Source organism: Calliopsis andreniformis, chromosome 8 (genome assembly GCF_051401765.1).
Source record: "Calliopsis andreniformis isolate RMS-2024a chromosome 8, iyCalAndr_principal, whole genome shotgun sequence".
In the NCBI taxonomy this organism is placed as follows: domain Eukaryota; kingdom Metazoa; phylum Arthropoda; class Insecta; order Hymenoptera; family Andrenidae; genus Calliopsis; species Calliopsis andreniformis.
Genome location: NC_135069.1, coordinates 4,985,516 through 5,005,654, shown reverse-complemented (window position 1 = coordinate 5,005,654; position 20,139 = coordinate 4,985,516). Strand labels below are relative to the sequence as shown.

The window sequence follows — 20,139 nt, the reverse complement described above, 5'->3', positions numbered from 1 at the left end:
TATGGAATTAGATTCCACAGGGACGTTCCATCCCAAGAAAAAAAGTAATAAAACATTGATTAAATGGAGCTGAGACTGATCTCCAGCCTTATCGATTTCAGGATATTAGATACGAAGGGTTTAATATTATCTTGATAATCTCGCATGAATACACCCACGTACACGGGGAAAAAACTAACCAACCCAACCTACTGTTCAATAATCGATGCAGGTTGTTGCTCCAAGTATGTCTAACCTTACCTATACTAATCAATACAGGTTATTGTACTGATTAATCGACATCCAGCGGAAGCTCCTTTTTTCTCCACAAAGCTGTTTTTATTCTTTACTCTCATAAATAATATCGTATCACATTTACGATAAAAACAGACCTGGATAATCTCGTCTGCTCAAAGATTCACCTTGACGCATTCCAATAGCAGTAATTGGAGCATCCACGATGAATCCCGCCGAGCAGTTTTCGCTTTGTTTTTGCTCCGTTCGGTCTTTTATCTCCAACCCCTGCATTTAACCCCGTAACGTCTGTCACTGACAAATTGACGAGAAACGTTCGAGCGACACACTGAAGCTGACACTACCACGATCGATCTCACTATTTCATCAAGGGATCTGCACTCGACGTGTCCACGTCGTTAAACATTAAGAAGATCAGGTATAATGCATGTGCATAGATGCAATTAAGTATCTCGTATTGAGTTGCACAGCAGTCTGCAGTTAATCATGTTATTGACAATCTACTGCATGGCTCCTCAGTAACAGAAGTACCTATCAAAGCAATCTCTAACTCTTTGATAAAACTATTTATCATATTTTTTTCTTCTAATAATATAAAATGCATAGTATATGGAAAATAAATATTATGTTTTTCATACTAGATATCCTACAACAAAGGATTCATTCAGCCAACTCGACTATATAAATAAAGACATTATTTTCTCGTTATAAACTCGTCACTATCCCCCTTCCCACAAATTGCTCCCTGTTTCTTTCACTTAAGCCTCTAACAAGGTAAAAAAAGAGTGATCAACGCACCATAAATCAACCTCACAAAGATACCTCTCATTCCCTACAAGCTCATTAGTCATACCTACTCGTTAGACTGTATCAAGTAAACACCACACACGCCAATCCAGTCCCACTGTCCCTACCCCAAAAGCAAACCGAAATGTCTCAAAGGGTTCCCCTCGTTTCTCAGAAAATTGCAACGACCGATGCAGATTATTTCCCTGCGTTTGTGGCTAAAAATAAGTCTCGAGTTTCTTAATTACGTCGCAAAAGCGGCGAAGCGGTAGGATTCGAAAATCGTTTGAGAACGCTCGCTGGCACGAGAGGCTACGCCTAGCCCCCTCGAGACTAAATTAAATGACGTTGGGGTGTCATGAACCCCAGTTTAGTGAGAGGGTCGAAGAGAGAGGAAGAAGAGAAGGGCGGCTGGCGGGTTAGCGGGTCGTACGAGCGCGAAAAAAAATGGAACGGGAAGAGAGTCGAGTATTGAGTGCGCAAGAAAAGGCCATGACAACCCTTGCAAGCAGCCCTCAGCCACTTCGCGCATCGAGCATCCACTGTGGCCGAGGACTATGCCGAACACTGTGTCACGCCTCGCTGGAGCCTCTATTAACACAGGCAGAGCAGTCAGGGAGTCCTAACAAACCCAGGAATCTAGGATTTGTCACCAAATTCTTCTCTACTAAGTATTTTTAAGGTAAAATCGAAAAAGAACGGTGTGTTTCAGAATATTACAACGTATATCACAGTTAATTATTAAAAAATGAACAAGTAAACAAGTATTTCTGTGTAAATATTAGCATTAAAAAATTAGGGTTTAAAAAGACTCTTTTCATTGATGGCCCTGCAAGTGTTAAATAGCTGCTGCAAGGAAACGCTTGGCATTTCGAGGCCAGCACGATTTAATAATTAAATTAGGCTGATGCTCGTGACACATCGCTGCCGATTGTCCAGCACGATGAATAACCCCAGTAGCCACCTACGATGGTCTTAATGATACGGGTTATTCCGCGAGACGCCGAACTGGGTCAATCACTGGCGTCTCCGATATTATGTGTCCATCCCCGCTGAGCACGCATCCAGGGCACGGCGCCAAATTTCCTCGGGAAATTTTCGAGGCGATCGAGAAAGTATACGACACCTTAGTGCGATGGTGATACATGGGGCGAGAGAAAAACTGACCTTCGTTGGAAGGTTTCTGGGTGTATTGGGTGATTCAGAGTTGAGGGTTATTCTTAAGTTGGGGGTGTAGAGAGAATAAGTAAAGGAAATCGTTTCTGTTTGAGAAATTATGAAGAGTTGGTCATCAAAGTGTCCAAATTCAAAATAGATTCTCAGTTATTTTCTCCTTAGTTGATGTTTGTTTAATATTTGACATGGTTGAAGACTTCTGTGACCAGCTGTTGTTCTGTACTCGACTTACTTCTCGAGTACAATAGACCTAGTGTGTTCTCTTTAAATCTACAAACTTGGTCATGTTCTGCCTACGTTGCTTTAAGCACAAAATTGTGTTTAAAGGTCACGAAGCGATCACATGTGACCCACAGTCTTGGTACACCAGAATCTTGCCAAAAACCTGGGTCCAAGGGTGACAAACTCAATTAGGTCTATTGCCAGCGTGGACCACTTCGTGGATACTCTATAAATCAATCCTCGTTAGGATGGATACAAGGTCTTACTAATGTTTCCAATCGAAAATGAAGTTCCTATAAGAATTGACAATTCTTGAGAATCATTAATCACGAATACAAATCAATTTCTCCATTCCATATCAAGAGTTCAATCAGAACACCACCACAAAACACAATTATTCCATTTAACAGAATTACTTAACTGTTCACGTATCTCTTCCTATTTCCTACAATCCTACATCACATTAATCAAGGATTAAGATTCCACCCTCAAACTACTCCAAATCTCCAGCACAGACCTTAACAGTCTCCCACCCTCTATAGTTAGCTTGCTTAGAATCAGTCGCTGGAATTATGCACGAAGGATAGAAGCCTTCCTTTTCGATCTCAAGCCAGAGCACACACGTGCGTGGAACACGTTCGACCGGTGCAAACGGTACCGCAGCCTGGCGTTTCCTGCTCCAAGCTGCGACGCTATTGCGGTAACATGCCGAGGCGAAAACGTTTATTTTCAGTCTACCTTTACACCCCACGGAAGGAACTTTACACGGCTCGCGTGTGCGCTTGCGTTCACGCGTCTCTTCATGCGGTTTCGCAACCCAGTTCCATGTGGTTGGGAATCGACAAATAGAAAGACAGGAGAGTCATCCGCGTATCGCCGTGAACGCGATTAGGCACAACTCGTTAGAGAACCCTGTGAGGAGGGTAGTTCTGACTGACTCGAACACACCCCCGCGAGAACGCTTTCAGGGACTTGAACAGTCGCTTAGTGTACGTTTTTTAATTAGTTCGACCTCAAAGAAGGACTTTGCACATTTGCACACCTCAAAGAACGTTTACCCGATTTACTGATGGCGACTTCCTGCCTGCCATGGGAAGCGCGTTTCGCCAGACAGGTTAATTATTTCGGGCAGATAGAGAGGATCTGTGTATGTACTGGGTGTATTGAAAGAGTTCGGAGAAATTTTGGAGTTGGCTCGAAAATATTGTGAAATATTCTTCTGTGTGATAGGAACAGTCTATAGTGGAGTATTTAGGAATTTTAATATGGTAGACAAGTATTTGAATGGACATTTGGAACAGCCTGTATATATCGATAACTGTTTGAAGAAGTTCTCAATGGGTGCTGGAAATAGGAGCTTGAACAATTCGAAGCACGTAAAAATAAAGCTAGTGCAACGGAGCACCTTGTATCTCTTAAGCTGTGTTAATAGATATGACTCAACGCAATGCATAATTACATGCTTCGCGTCTGTACCTGCAATAAATCTTGTGAAGGACATTTTTAAGAGCTAGTGCAAGTTCATTCCTTTTGTTCTGAAGTAGTATTACCTTCCTATATGCATACCTTGATATTGATATTCAGTATTATTAAAATCTGGTCATTTCCAATCAGATAATTAAACTAATTTTATTTTTATTTTAATTTAATTTAATGTTCTCCAAACAAGAAGTTGAGAAATTTCATTAATTTCTATAAACTCATTACGAAAGTAAACCTCGAAATTCAAATCGCATATTAATGAACATCTAAGCCGAGATTGTGTAGGTGCGTAGGAGCAGTACGCGCTTTGCATACGTTGCTTTTGTGCGTTGGAATGCAGCTATCGTCCCGCGTCATTAACGTGCGGTGCAAAAACAGTAATTACAGATGGGGGAAATTGATATTGGAGATTGAACGTTTATTTAAAGAATAATAGATGGTAACAGTCGTCACAGTAACATTCGTTCTTCGTGGTGACTACTTGTTTATCAAAAAACATAGCATTGTCTACACTCACAAATGCAACAGTCATCATAAAAATAATCTAAGTCAAAACTCTAAAAAAATCGAATTAACTTAGTATTATCTCGATTGATATTAAAAAATAAATGATAAATTCAACTCCTTCGTATTTTCACATAGACCACTTTCATAATCACCAGCACAAATAAATTCTTCAATTTGACAATTCCACCCTCTCTGATCTACCAATCATTCTGACCAACAAGTGGAATCCCAAGAATCCAAGTTTCAAAACAGCCGCATCGAAAGGAATCCGAAAAATGTCCGCGCTTCAAACGACCACAGCAATTAAGCCGTTTCCTAATCAGTACCAAGAACCGGATGAGAAATGATGTAAAAACCTCGCATACTCCCGCCAGGCGTGGGCGTGTGTTGCACACAGCGTAAGCAAGCAGATGCAGCTTCGACGCGGATCATCGTCTTCGCGAGTTCCTGTTTCCAAGAGTTTACAAAAGAGAATGCTAGCACGAGAACCGTGAAATTGTGACGATAAACGCAGCTGAGGGTCCAAGATAACGAGGCAACGCAGGTGGGGGAACGCAACATGGATGACCTAGATTCATCATCCCTCTGTGCTGCGGAGCCATCGTGCCCTTTATGCTACAGCAAAGTCGAATCGAATGTCGAGCATGCCGAGGTTCGATACCGAGGAAACGAGTGCCCATGAATCTTGCACGCAAACGAGAGCTGCACACGAGAGCTGCCTTTTAAATCGCCCCGAGGAAAGAACCCTGATATTTTGTTTTCACTCGCCCTTCCTAGTGGCACTTTGTCCCCTCGTTAAATAATATGAGCGAGGCTTTATGTGCTGAATGTAATTGTATGGTAGCTCACCTAGTGTGCTTTCTTTGCTACAACTGCGTCTTAGAATTAGTCTTTCAAGGAGCAATTCTTTGATGTGCTTTAACGGAGATAGATTCTGTGAAACAGTTAGAAATACTAGGAAATTTTTACTGCAGCTCTTATGATCGAGGATGTTAATAGTTTTCCTTGAAATTTGTTATGCAAAGCAATTCTGGTTTGAGGGCAGGTATTTTTATGGTAGTCCAAAATATGAGATAATTTGTTGGTCTATTTATGGACAGAGACAAATGATTTGAATCACAGCACGAATCAAGGTCCATTGACGAGGGGCCGTTAGCAAGGTCTACATCAATGACATTATGATGTAATTTTACGTGAGCCCAAAGTATGTGTATGTACATACATCGTATAGATAAATGGCACGTACGATTCGCAGATGTCGGACAGTCAGGTAATCTAAGTCAGTATAAACTTAAGCTTCTGAGAAAGACGAGGAATTTTGATAAGCCATACAAGGAACACCTTTCTGGTAAGTACCCTATTGGTCAAGTACAAAATTTTTTCTCTTTCACCCCTCTGTGTACACGTTGCCGATAGTGGCAATGATACATTGTATCATTATCTAAATATTTGATTTCAAAAAAATTATTCTGAACACATGAGAAATTGACCAAAAACATTTTGAGAATTTCCCTAGAAGTAATTTCACTATGAATGATGATAACTCCGCGAAAAATCACCGTAGAATCATTGTTTTTTTTGTAAACTATAGCTTGAAGTCTTGACTGTCAGATACTATGCTGAAATTTTAAGTTTAGTGCACCTATACTACTATAGCACCTTAAAACTGAAGCCATGTTCACCGTATCGAAAATTGCAAAGTTTGACGAAATGCACGGACTTCCTAGAATTTTTTTCAGAGATACCATTTATAGCAGCATAAAACTCGACCCTTCCCCTTTAATTTAAAAAAAGAATGAAGTCGCTGCGATTTCTTTTCGCCGAGTTACAACCCTTCAAAGTAACCCTTGCATTTTGATAGCGCATGGGGTAGTGGCAATACATAGGAAAAATGCAAGGGTTACTTTGAAGTTCTGTAACTTCGCGAAAAAAAATCGCAGCGGCATAATCTTTTTTTTAAATTCAAGGATAAGGATCAAATTGTATGCTACTATAAACAGTTTCACCAAAAAAAATTTTTCCAAGTCTGTGCATTCCGTCAAAATTGGCAATTTTCAGTACGGCAAATTGCAAAATTTGACACAATACAGGGCCTCGCAAAAATTTTTTTCAGGGATATCATTTATAGTGACATAAAGTTGGGAACTTCCCCTTTCATTTAAAAAAAAGATCAAGTCCTTACGATTTTTTCTCGTGAAGTTACAGATCTTTAAAGTAACCCTTGCATTTTTGCCATACATTAGCACTATCGGTTATGCGTAAAAATGCAAGGGTTACTTTGAAGTGCTGTAATTTTGCGAAAAAAAATCGCAGCGATTTGATCTTTTTTTTAAATTGAAGGGGAAGGTCCCAACTTTATGTCACTATAAACGATATCCCTGAAAAAATTTTTTGCGAGTGCCGGTATTTTGTCAAACTTTGCAATTTGCCGTACTGAAAATTGCCAATTTTGACGCGATGCACAGACATGGAAAAATTTTTTTCGGTGGAACTATTTACAGTAGCATACAAACCGATCCTTCCTCTTCAATTTAAAAAAAAGATCAAGTCGCTGCGATTTTTTTTCGCGAAGTTACAGCACTTCAAAGTAACCCTTGCATTTTTACCGCAAAACCGATAGTGCTAATGTATGACAAAAATGCAAGGGTTACTTTGAAGACCTATAACTTCACGAGAAAAAATCGTAAGGACTTGATCTTTTTTTTAAATAAAAGGGGAAGGTCCCAACTTTATGTCACTATAAATAATATCCCTGAAAAAAATTCTTCCGAGTCCCTATAATCTGTCAAACTTTGCAATTTGCCATACTGAAAATTGCCAATTTTGTCAGGATGCACAGACTTGGAAAAATTTTTTTCGTTGAAACTGTTTATAGTAGCATACAATTTGATCCTTATTCTTGAATTTAAAAAAAGGATCATGCCGCTACGATTTTTTTTCGCGAAGTTACAGGACTTCAAAGTAACCCTTGCATTTTTCCTATGTATTGCCACTACCCCATGCGCTATCAAAATGCAAGGGTTACTTTGAAGGGTTGTAACTCGGCGAAAAAAAATCGCAGCGACTTGATTCTTTTTTTAAATTAAAGGGGAAGGGTCGAGTTTTATGCTGCTATAAATGGTATCTCTGAAAAAAATTCTAGGAAGTCCGTGCATTTCGTCAAACTTTGCAATTTTCGATACGATGAACATGGCTTCAGTTTTAAGGCGCTACAGTAGTATAGGTGCATTAAACTTAAAATTGCAGCATAGTATCTTACAATCAAGACTTCAGGCTGTCATTTAAAAAAAAGATCATGGTTCTACGATGATTTTTCGCGGAGTTATCGTCGTTCAAAGTTAGTCGGTTTTTGCTCAAAATTTTTGTATTCCATAATTTTTTTAACCAGTAAAAATTTTTCTCAAAAAGGAAAAGAATAAATGAAATTAGAGCAAATGTAAATCGGGATATTTTACTTCGAAACGAACACCTCCACATAATTTTCACTACCTACGTGTTTCACATTAACCGTGACCTTTGAGACAGAACATTCAGTCACTAACACTGTAACACTAATGGGCTCTTTGTACACTACAGCAGAATGGATCTACGATCTCGAATACTCTCACGGGTCTTTATGAACAATCTCTAAGAATCACAATTCATAAACGAGTGAATACACTAGCTATGCCTTCTTTTCAAGAACAGAATTCCATTCACAGGAGATCGTCTGGCAGACAAGTTCATTAACTTAATTCGAATCAAAAAAGTAGAGAACATTAGTGGCATTTAAAAATTCACAAATATTTTTAAACTAAATAAAACTAAGCACTGTGTATTGAGGAACATTATATTATTCCACTAGATTATTCAAGAATGCCCCATGATAAAAGAGGACGCTTGTAACGACGGCTTATTAATGGTCACCAGACTGAATTGATTCAAACCTGAACGAATACTCTATCGACCTGAATAGAATCATCATTGAATGCACTTAATGTAAACTAGGCGAAGTAAATGTTCTCGTTACTTGCTAAAGTAAAAGGCGAACTATACAAGCTACCAAAATCATAATCGAGTATAATAATTAAATGAGAGAGGTGGATGACCTGCATAGCGATTGACAAACTCATTTTTGTGATAGGACTCCTACTTTCTCTTTCTATATAGTCACACTGTCCTAGAATTTCTGATAGTCATCTACAGTCAGGCCTGAAGAAAACAAGTCCCACGAATTCAGTAATTTTAAAATATGATTCTCTTTCTGGTTATATCATCTTAAAATCCTCAAAAATCATCCCACGATTCTTTATTAAACTGGCCCTCCTACAAAAATCTCAAGGCTTCTTCTTTATAGTTCTATGAGCAATAAAATGATCCCTGAAGTGCTAAAATTTGGTCATCGGAAATATAAACAAAGAATATGAAAGAATAAAAATCCTGGACAATAATATTCGAAGATCCTGTTTTTCAAGAATCGACCAAAAAACATACAGAAAGAAAATAAAAAATGGCTGAACATTTGCCACCAAAATTAGTAAGAATCTGCATCGATAATTTACTGTGGTTCCCTGGTGAGTCAGATGCAATGCGTGAGAAAAGAACACGTTTCCCTCGACAGCGAAATGACAGGGTAAGCACCGAATTGTCACGACCGAGTACATTATTGAAAAATGTGCATGCACGAGTCCTGTTACTTCCCCGAACCTCGAGTCATCATCATTGATTATCATCGCCGTTAGATGCAGCGGAGCAGGAACTTAATAATCGCGCGCTAAGTTTCTTACGGTACCGCGAGTACCTAAGTAGAACCAGATATGCAACTCCCCGAGTCGTCTTTCTCCATTTCATGAATATTAAATTACACCATTTCATCAAAATTTCGCGCTGCCTAGTCCCCTTTTCCACGAGATGAGCTGGGAGGAGAGATGTCTCGTCTCTTTTAACGCAACGAGCGTTGTGTAATGTGAGCCCGCAGCAATGCGCCATAAAAAGAGCGGGAAAACAAGTTACACGTGACTAATGCGTGCAATAAATACGACACGATGAACTGGAGTTACGATGGGACATTTTTTCTCAAGCTACGGTCACGGTTATTGTCTGGATCGATTTTAATATGAAACTGTTCATCTGGGGTTAGTTGTGAAGTACAGAGTACATTGTAGAGGAGACCTCGACTACACTTTCAATTTTTGTTCTGTTATTATTACGAAATAGGTTTTTTTGAGGCAATTAATTAATTCCCTGTATGTCATTCTTTTGCTGATTATGAAAACAAGATTATGCAACTAGTAAATAAATGCTAAATACTAGTCATAGTGTATAAGTTAATAGATTCAATCCCTAATTAATGATATTTAAATATTTCTACTGATAAAAATAAATATTAAACAATATTAAAGAAGCTTAATTCATTTTCTCATTTAAGAGGGTATTCTATTGCATAAAAGTGGCCTATATTGCACATGCACTTCAAAAGTGACACAACCCAAGAAACGAGATTTTTTGCAATCTTTTTTTGAGATCTTTTGCAATACATGTGTGATATTGGAATTAATCAAAAAATGGAGCTCGTGAAAATTAAAAGTATATAAAAAAAATTACAGTCGCTCCAATAATTTTCACACCACTCTAGAATACCCCCGAAGGAGATGAAGCGTAGAAATTGAAGAAAATTCTCTCTCACCTGTTTCCCAACCCGCGGCAGCGTCTCCACATTGGTACCACCGACGACAGGCGCTTTTTCCGGTCCTCCATTCTGCTGGCTGACATTTATGTTGGCATTAACATTCGCGTGTACATTGGCGTTAACGTTGTTCGCGTTGTCGGTTACGTTCGTGTTCGTGTTTCCACCACCGGCACCGCCGCCACCCCCGCACTTTCCTTCCTCGCCAGTCATCACGCCGGCCTCACCCTCCGCCGTTTCACGTTGTCTCACACCACCCTTTCGCGTTCCGCGCCTCGAGCCTTCCTTCCTTCCGCCCGCTGATTACTAATGTCGGTCCGCTGGCCAGAATCCGGATATCTGCTTGGAACGACACAACCAATCGGTCGATCAGAAGAAACAGGTCGGTCTGGGGAGATCGGCCAATCGGCTAATCCCTTTAAACCGCCAGGAACGATAGCTGACGACGACTGGTTACCGAGATACAAGGGAAAGTCTGGCGGGATTTCAACGAGAAAATGGACTGACTCCGGTTTCATCTTCAGGGGATCGATTTTGCGTGATGGAGGACGACTTTCGATAACTGGGTTAGATTAATCGTTCAACTTCTGCTCGAGTCTGTTGCACTGCTTTAGGGGCAAAGCACACGGGGGATGTTTTGGCGCACGATTTCGTTGCGATCAGATGTTTTTCTTTGTTTTATCAGTTTCATGCGTCGAGGCTTGGGGGTAGTATAGGTGACTGTATTTTGAAAGACAAAATTAAGTACGAGAAGAAGAACAATGATCAATTAAACAAGAATCAAAAATACCTCAGTATTTTTACTCTCATCTTATTATGAGCTCCATAACCAGAATTAAACAACAGTGCACTAGGAAGAAGAAATTCTCCCGATTCTATCGAAGAACAATCTGAAACCCAATACGCGTAAGAAGATATTGGTTAGACATTGATACCGCAACCCGCCATTAAAATCTCCCGAGAATTAAAGCGACTCAATAAACACTTGTCACAGCTAAAGCGCTAGCGCTAAAGTAAATGGATGAAGCCTGTCAAGCTCCGCTCAACATTCTCGTTATGATCCTTCGAGATGATCAATTACCCCAATAAACGATATTCTCGACGCGAAACTCGAAACGAGAAAAGAAACGAGACACGTTGATTTCCCTCGCAGGGACACCGAGTCGATCAAAGAGGAAGTCTAACCTGGTTAACGCAGAAAGCCCGAGCATGCCCTGTCCTACGATGGTCTATCGAAAGATCCATCAGGAACGTCTAGGAGAATTACTTTCGTTCTCCCGTAGACGCTATTTTTAGGATTCTCGACGCGCGATACGGGTGGTATAACGGTATATGACGAGCAACCTCGGGCACGTTGGAGGCGGACTTCACGAAGCACATGCCTGATCGAGAGCTAATCAATTAATACGGCGTGCATTCGCCGAAGATTTACCCTTTGAGTGCTGTGAACATACAGCGCTGATCAAAAAAATGGCTGAACGCTAGGACATCGTGGAAACGCTATAAATCTCTTCTACTATTTTTCGAGATAAGAAATTTTGTAAAATAACCCGGAAGTACTGAAATGACGAGTAACACTTAATGGAAATTCTTTTTTGAATATCTCTGTACAGAGGTTAACTCCTTCCGGTTCAGTCACCTCTGACATCCACTACGTTAGTCAAAAAATTAGATATTAGAAACATTTCTAAAATGAACCGGAAGTATTCAGATGAGTAGTCTAGTAAAAATTCTTTCATGACTAAACTGAGGGTATAAAATTAATAAAATGTTACTTTTGTTTCACAGTAACTGTGAAATATTCCAAACTTATAAAATCTCTCAAATTCAAATTTTGTCCTATACTTAACGATTAAAAAAAAAATTGCAAAAGATAGATCTGATATTTTTAAGTCTAGAATTGTAACCAAAGGTAAAAAAGGGCGTTATACCTATTAACTTCCAAACCACGAGCACAGGATTTCCGCACACATGATAAGGGTCCTAACTTCAGCGCTCAAAGGGTTAAGCAACCATCGGCGATTCGCAGTTCTCTCGCGGATATGTTCTCTCTTCCCTGGTTTAATTTTAGACCGCCCCGCAGGCCGGTTTCCACGGATGTCACCAACGAGACCAGCGTGTACACGCGAGTCCTACGGATTTGCGTACGGCGAGCAGAGCACAGGAAACGGTCGCGTGCGTCGCTGAAAACTGGGGAAAATAGTTTCCGGTAGCCGCGAGGAATCATACGTGTAGCTGTATCGTCAGCAATGGAACCAGGGAAAATCGATTCGGCCGTGCCCGTTTGAGCACTGCGCGGCTCTCAAGTGTGCGAACCGTCGCGATAAAAGCGGCAAAGCCGCGCGTAACGCTCGCCCCGACTTTCGAGCGCGTAAGTAACGTCGAACACTTGCCAGAAGCGACTGCACTTGAAAAAAAAACTCGAGATATGCTCGAGTATGTTTGAACCGCGGCTCGGAAGTACAGTGCTGCCCACCTATGGAAAAAACCACCTACTAATAACGTTTGACTGCTACTTTGCGTTAAACCAAGATGCAAAATATTCAAAACTAACCATAAATGTAAAGAAACTCGATTTCATATTTTTCTGGCGTTACTGCCTGTTTTCATGGCTGGGCAGGGTGCACCTCGACGCTTGCTAGGAGCTGTTCTTTCACTTTACTTGGCCCTTGCCTATGGAAATACAAAATAAAATCGCTAGCACTAGAATTAACTTTAGAAAAGAGTTTCCTAGATCCTCGGAGTTCTAACAGGTCGAGGTTGTTTAAAGACCACTGTAAATAGTGGCGAATACGGTCAACGAGGGATCGTGACAATGACACGGAAGAATCGTATCGTTTTCCAATTCCTCTCTCGCTCCCCCACCCATTAAGGGAAGCAAAGGTTACGCTAGCCGCGGGATGAAATCGAGCATCCCCCGTAACGAGGGCGAACGAGAGAAACGGGGGACGTTTTTTACGCCGCGAGGCGTGTTCGATAGTTTCGAGGTGAACTGCCGTGGAACTGAATCCTTTGCGCGCAGAGCGAATTCAATTTGCGCTAAAGAGGTGGCTTTACATGAGATCACCGCTAAAAATATTCGGGTGAAAGAATCGAAACGAACGGGCGAGCTTTGCAATCACGGGGATACGCGGCTGACCGAGATCGACCCTCTGAATTTCTCGAAAAGCGATTCCTGGGGGCTATTGTCCCGAGTGCGCGTACATAATGCCGGTCTCGGTTTCTTTCACGCTCCTAAAAACACAGTTTGACGTGGGGGCGACCGACTTTTAAGTTCGGGACGCTTTGACGAAATTCCTTGGTCTCCCTTCTCGCGATTCGATGGCTCGGTTCAGTGGATTTTGCTTGGCAATCGGATTCTCGATGCACCGAAAAATGACGCGATCGAGCCGAGGGGGGGGAACGAGAGAATGATATGGGGAGCTAGGGGGTGTTGAGGATAGTTAGAAGTCCCGAATACGAACCACAGGATACCGAGGCACTTTTCCCATTAAATGGTGTTTTCTTCACTGTCAAATCACACGACGGCCCGTCATTTTTCGTACGTTTGCTGTTCCGCGAACCGAACCATGTATACGGCTGTGTATGCGTGTGATACTCGAAAGGATCCCGTCTCTGTACGAAAAAAAAAGGTACTGAGCGTAACGCGACCGCCCTCCTGGAAACTCTGTACGGCTTTGATCGGTTTTGTAACTTCGATGGCGACGGGTGCGCTCGAAGCGACGCCTGGCGATCACGTTCCAGATGCGCCGCTGCCTCCCCACCATTTTCAATTCAGCCCCCCGTTTGCCGCCACTCTCACTCTACAGACGGGATAAAATCAAATGGCCGTTTCTGAGAGCTTCCCTGCTGTTAACAATAGCCTGCGCTCCCACTTTAATCGCGCGACTCTTTTTCTCGAGGGATGCAGAGAATCTCTGAGGACAGGATGGATGAAACGGTGAGTTTGAATGATGGTGGGGGACATTTCGATGGCTTGGAAGGCCTGTTGATTTTATGGAGACTGTATTTTGCAGGGGATAAGTTTAATGTTTTCAGTATAATTATCTCGATTTACAGAAAATTATAAAATATAGTTATTTATTGAATATAATATTTACAATCAGTTTTGATACAAATTCGTAGGAGTTCAAAATAAGCGAGTCGTTGTTTTATTCTTGTCAGTGGGTGTCATGGATTTTTACAGTTTAGTAGGTTTTTTAGTTTTCGATATTATAAAATGTTAATTTCTTTATATGGCTCGGATATTGCAGACGTTTCTGCTAAAGGCGCTCTAGGAAAACAAGTAGTTGGAGTAAAGTATGTTAATCTGTATAGTATACTTCGTTTTATAAGTTTTGGGAATGAAGGCAATTAATAGTATATATATGGTACACACACAACGATCAAGCATACTTTTGCTTTTTTATCTCTTTTTATTCGAAATCTGAATACGTCCGTAAATATTTGTTTATTATTTAAGAAATGTAGAATCAGTTATTCAAATATTTTTATATGTAGTTATGTTGCAAATTGTAACATTCATTAAAGTACTAGTATTACGACATACATATGCTTAGAATTATAGATTTGGTATACTAGACACGTTTCATATAATTGATTTTTTTACCTTTTTGTTTTATAATTATAACACTGAAATATCTTAAATCAGGACAATTATGTCATCCCTGACGTTTATTAGTATACCCTCTAGTAATAAAAAAAATAATTTAAATATTATCACTAAATTAACAATTTTTATATTGTTCTTAAAAAGATTTAATAAACCTAGGATTTACCTATTATTTAACATTTTTTCACATTGTAAATCTCTGGTACTTCACATTGCTTTGGTTTATTCAAATCTTATACTGTATTCAAAATGAAGATGAACAATAATAATGATAATATAAAAACGTTAACGAGTTAATCAAGTTATGCATATATAAACTACTTCACATTAAAATTTACTTGACTTACAAATTAAAAGAAATCAAAATCAGATGTTATTACAATATTACAATTGTTACAAATTCTTTATTCATTTCATATTTCATAATGTTGTTATCTACATTTTTTTATATACATATTTATCATTTATTTGTACCTGTAGAGACACTTTTTTTAACTCGAGATTTTTTATACAACTTGTATGTATTATTTGAATAGTAAACAAGAATATATCCAGACAATCAGAATTATATAAAAAAAATCAGTATTACCTGTTCTTTGTTTAAATTGTAAACTTAAAAACAGATCATAAAATTCATCATAACTTTTGATTGTTATTTTATAATACTTATTTTATTAATCTAGGTTCTACGTATCTTTCAATTTATTGTCCGTGTATATTCCATGTTTATGTACATTAAAGTCTCTCATATTAAAAAAGGATAAATTACACATTTCACATACTAAATTAAATGAATCTACTTTTTGGTGGACTTTCGAATTATGACATAACAAATTTACGTTAGAAACGTACGCTTTTTTACATTGATGGCAAGGAAATCCAAGTCCATAGTGATATGCATCATGCCTCGGTTTCATGATATCATGGCATTCCATTTTACATATAGTACATACAGGTATACCATGCTTTTCTTTCCAATGCACTCTTCGTGCTGTAGGATTAGGAAAACGTTCAATACATTGAAAGCATTGATATGGCACTATAGAATCAGAATGGTGAAATTTAATATGAGAGTCAAAAGTTTTATAGGAATTGAAACAACCATTGCAATGCGGACAAACTATTTGCAAAGGCAAATCAATAAAAGTTGAACCCTTTTGAACAGAACATACGTGCTTCTGCCATGCACTGACGTTTACAAATATTTCTTTACAATACCCGCAATTTAATTGTGAACTTCGATGGTGTTCATTAATATGAACTTCGAGTGCTTCGTTATTATCGAATGTTTTCGAACATACACAAGTAGTGTTTCTAACAGTTTCTTTGAATTTACTGGTATCACTGTCTTTATTTTGTGCTTCTTGTTCCCGATTTTCTTTTGAAGAATCGTTAAGACTTTCTTTAGTATTGTTGTTGCAAAAACTACTTTGCGAATCTTCTTCAATATCAACATCAATATCTTCATCAGCAAGTTGAAGTTTTAAGATACTGTGGTTTTCACTATATTTAGATAGTTCTAAAATTTCGTATGGCTGTTCCATGTACACATCTTCCTGAGAAGACATATTAGAAACTTCCGATGATGCATCTATGTCTTTTAAACATGTAAAATCCTGCAAATTATTTTCATTGTTGCCATTTTTATCAACAACTTCGTAAGAATCGTTCTTCTTTTTAATTGTTATGCTAATCCCAATTCCAGAATCTCTATCACAACTATTTCCTGACATACTTTCATCTGATTCATTTAATTTATTTTTTCCAATAAGTTGTCCCCTTGTTTTATTTTTTAAATTACAGTTTGCTTTATGAATAAATAATGTATGAGGATTACGAAATAGTCTTCCACAAGAACAAGCAGCTTCAATATTTTCATCATTATTTATTCGAGATCTATCTCTTTTTTTACCAAAGCTTGAAACCATTGCTGGTTCTTCTATTGCCTTTTTGTGCTTTGATGAATCAAAGCTATTTTCGTTTTTGTTGTGATAGTTATGTGAATTGTCAGAAGAGATGTCATAGGAGTTTCTTCCTGTTTTTTCTTTCAAATGTATTGGAGACTTTCTGTACTTGCTATTACATAAATGAAAATTTTCTTTTGTCTCTCCTCGAGTGCTATGCATACGCGCATGTTTGTAAAAAGTTTTCTTTGAATATATTCCCGAACAAACTGGACATATGGTTGTTCTAAATGTGAGTTCATCATCATCCTGTGCTGAAGAAGTATTATTATTATTGAGTGTATGGCTTTTATGTTTTTTATGTCCTTTATGTTGAATCACTTGTGATTTTCGTTTTCTCTTTCGATTATCATATTCTTTCGTGATTTCATCTTTATCCAAAGGTTCATTGTTAACATGTTGTTTTTTTAATTGTTTAGTTTGTGATACAACTGGTGTCTTTTCCATCTCCTTCAGCATAAAATTAGGAGACTGAATTTTATGATAATCAACTAAATGCCTCTTTATATCTTTTACAAGTTTCTTACATAGAATGCATTTTTTGTGAACTGAATTATAACTTGAAAATTGTGATTTTTCATTTTGTTTTGAGTCTTTAGTAGATATTTCCATCTCTTGCTCATTTGATATAGTTTGACCAGCAGCAGGGCTGTTATCATTGCGTATTGAAGTACTTCTAGTTCTTCTGTGAGACACAGGTTTTGGGGTATCATCTTCTGTTACTTGCAATGATGGAATTTCTGTTAAAGTATTTGTAAGTTGCTTACTTTCGCTTTTCTTCAAATGAGGCTTTTCAATCGAGCTTTTTTCTTTCCCAATTTCATTAAATTCCTTTTCTCTATCAACATGTTTTCGTGCTGTTACATTGTTATGAATTCGTTTTGGTGGTATATGAATACCATGTACTCTTTCTGAATGATATCTCAATGTTCGATTATCTGCATATTGCTTCCCACACGTTGAACAATGAAATAATTTTTTTGTAGTTTTTATGGAAAATATAAAATTTGGTAATGCAGCATTGTCATTACCTAATACTGGTTGATATTTAATATATGAGTTTGTATTGACATTATCTGATGGTAGTTTATCAAATGTACTTTTATCACTTTGTATATTTTTTATTAATTGTAATGTTTCCCATATTTTATCACATTTTTCCAGTAAAATAATCGGATCCCTTATTTTGTATGGTGTAGTAAAAGGAATTGGAGATACCAACAATTCACTCTAAAAATTGAAAGAAAAAAAATACATTTAATCTACAATTCTTATCTTATTTTAATGACAATAACAATGTAAGTAAATTTGTTTGTTTCATAAAATAACTAAGCCACTAGTACTTAGTTGTATTAGGGAACAAATTTTTATCACTAGACTTATTATGTACTCTAGAAGATCAAAATTTCCGCCAAAAAATTTAATAGAAAACAAACTAAGTATCAATTCTCTGATGTCATAAATACAATGCATGTCATACAAGGTATATAGCTTTATATTATGAAAAAGAGCATAGAAAAAAGTAATATGAACATAATTGAATTATACTCACATCGCTTGATGAATCTTTATCGGCATCAGACGCATTACAAAAGTAAGGTTCGAGTTTAGGTATACACATGTTGACGCTGCTTGTTTCCTCTGCAGGTCGTTCCGTCGTTTCAACGCCGCAATCCACATCTCTTTGGCTGGGGTTGTCACTTCCAGACATTTTAATCTTCAACGCGGGAGACTAGATAGGACCTGAGCCCAAGTTCAAGATCAGTACGTTCTGAAGGTAGCCATGAACAAACGGCCTATGCTAGTCTAGTCGACATTTTGTTTCCCTCTCCATTTCTCTACCGCCATATTTTAAGGTTTTCTCCCTTCTCTTCCCTACTCTAGCTATCCTTTGCACACAAGGCAAAATTACCTGTTGCTACGTTGCTGGGGTCCGTTTACTTCGTGGGAACTTGATCTGGCCCACGACTGGAGACTAACTTCTAGGTTACAATGCATATGAAATAGATAACGGACCCACATGGACACTGTTCATGCCCACTTTTTCCAATTTGACTTAAGAATTACATTCTTTGTATCGATTTTAGGCTCTTAACAAGTGGTCATAAGGATGATAGTAAGCCTCTAAATAGCCTAGCTGAGTCTAGCTGAACCTAGTTATTCGGGATCCAACTCCAACTACTTGTTAGCTTTAATTTTGAAAGAAAAGCTACAATGTTGAAGATTCAATTCGTTCAGAAACACTTGATAGGATTTGGGCTTAAACTTTCATAAAATGGCGGCGATTGCGTTGGCAAATAGGATTATGCAAAAATCGGAAATGGGACTAAAGTTAGTTGGGCAGACCTAACTACTTAGATGTCTTTAGACCCTGTAGATCTATGTTTCCATGTTTTGCAGTTGCAAATAGATCCAATTTAAAGACATTATTGATGCACGATGTACTGGGACAGTATCTGAAAACTGAATTTTAACACATGGTCTTTGCTACTGCCTTAATTTGAGGTTAGCTTGGTGGGAGGATGTTTATAAACCTCTACTATCAAATCCTCAACTACTATCTCATAATATGCTTGTTCATTAGGATGAAAAGGGGAGAAGTGCAACATTTAATCTCTATATCCCTACATCTCTCTTCTCGAATTAGGCTTAACTACGCAGTAAACTCGTGCGAGTTGTTTTTCATAGCAGCTTATGTACTATAGTGTCGTCCATAGATTTTACTTTACGATTTTACACTGCTTTTGTACAATACGTTATACTAAAATAGTTAACTGAGCAAAGCTATTCATTGTCGACTCGATGCAATACTACTGATATATCGATGGGTACGGACCCACCGGCTGCAACAAACGTATATATATGTTCATGTATCGTGGCTGCTGATAAACCCATATCAACACTTCGTTAATAGATTGCATACAAAAGAAATCATCCCAAATTTAATGCTAAAATAGGAAGACATGCCAAGTGCTCACGTTAGGTATCTATGTTAACGCAACTGCAACTTTCTTCGCAGTTATCAGTTACAAAGACGCAAATTAGAACAGCTGTGTGACCATGGTGTTAGGTATCCTTAACTGCATCAACGAGAAATTCCTATCGTTGCTAAAGTCAGCAAATATATTACTAATACAACTGTTGCCTATGTGAGAGGATTTTGGAGATGTAGGTCCCTGGAACGTGCTCTAGAATATTTGTTGAATGTATGTATGTATCCTTTTAAGCAATTTATCAAAAATGCTTCAATCACGCAGTATTAAGAGAGATGTATATTTTATAAAGGGTGCTTGTAAATGGCAATTCATCACTGCACAGTATCATGTGACCCATCCCAATAAAAGCCAACTGAGAGCATTCATGATGGACAATCGACCGAATTCCTTCAGCTTATCTGTGCTATGAGTCTGTTTACATAAATAATGCTCCCTACGCAGCTTCTTCACAAAGTTAACACGCAAATACGTTTATTATCCCACAGACCTACTTTA

General features: G+C 38.3%; 2 protein-coding genes across 13 annotated transcripts in view; both read right to left on the bottom strand.

Annotated features, from left to right (window-relative positions):
* Window positions 1–13,712, bottom strand: part of LOC143182581 (uncharacterized) — an 81,225-nt gene extending 67,513 nt beyond the window's left edge. For 6 of the 12 annotated variants that reach the window (XR_013002478.1, XM_076383653.1, XM_076383654.1 and 3 more), the window contains exons 1-2: window positions 13,537–13,674; window positions 10,073–10,411 (exon numbers count right to left, since the gene is read on the bottom strand). Coding sequence is in view for 10 of the 12 variants with exons in the window: in XM_076383653.1 (XP_076239768.1) it covers window positions 10,073–10,285 (213 nt within the window). In the remaining 2 variants the exon portion in view is untranslated. Of the gene's footprint in view, window positions 1–10,072; window positions 10,412–13,536 lie in introns of those variants that run through there. The other 6 variants (XR_013002482.1, XM_076383661.1, XM_076383659.1 and 3 more) reach the window with 5 other exon arrangements.
* A 1,658-nt stretch (window positions 13,713–15,370) lies between these two features.
* LOC143182054 (uncharacterized) lies at window positions 15,371–18,402 on the bottom strand. The gene is made up of 2 exons (XM_076382797.1): window positions 18,201–18,402; window positions 15,371–17,878 (listed from the first exon to the last, which is right to left on the bottom strand). Exons 1-2 carry the CDS (start codon window positions 18,357–18,359, stop codon window positions 15,371–15,373), a joined length of 2,667 nt encoding a protein of 888 aa, XP_076238912.1. The 5' UTR covers window positions 18,360–18,402.
* Window positions 18,403–20,139: the final 1,737 nt, after the last annotated feature.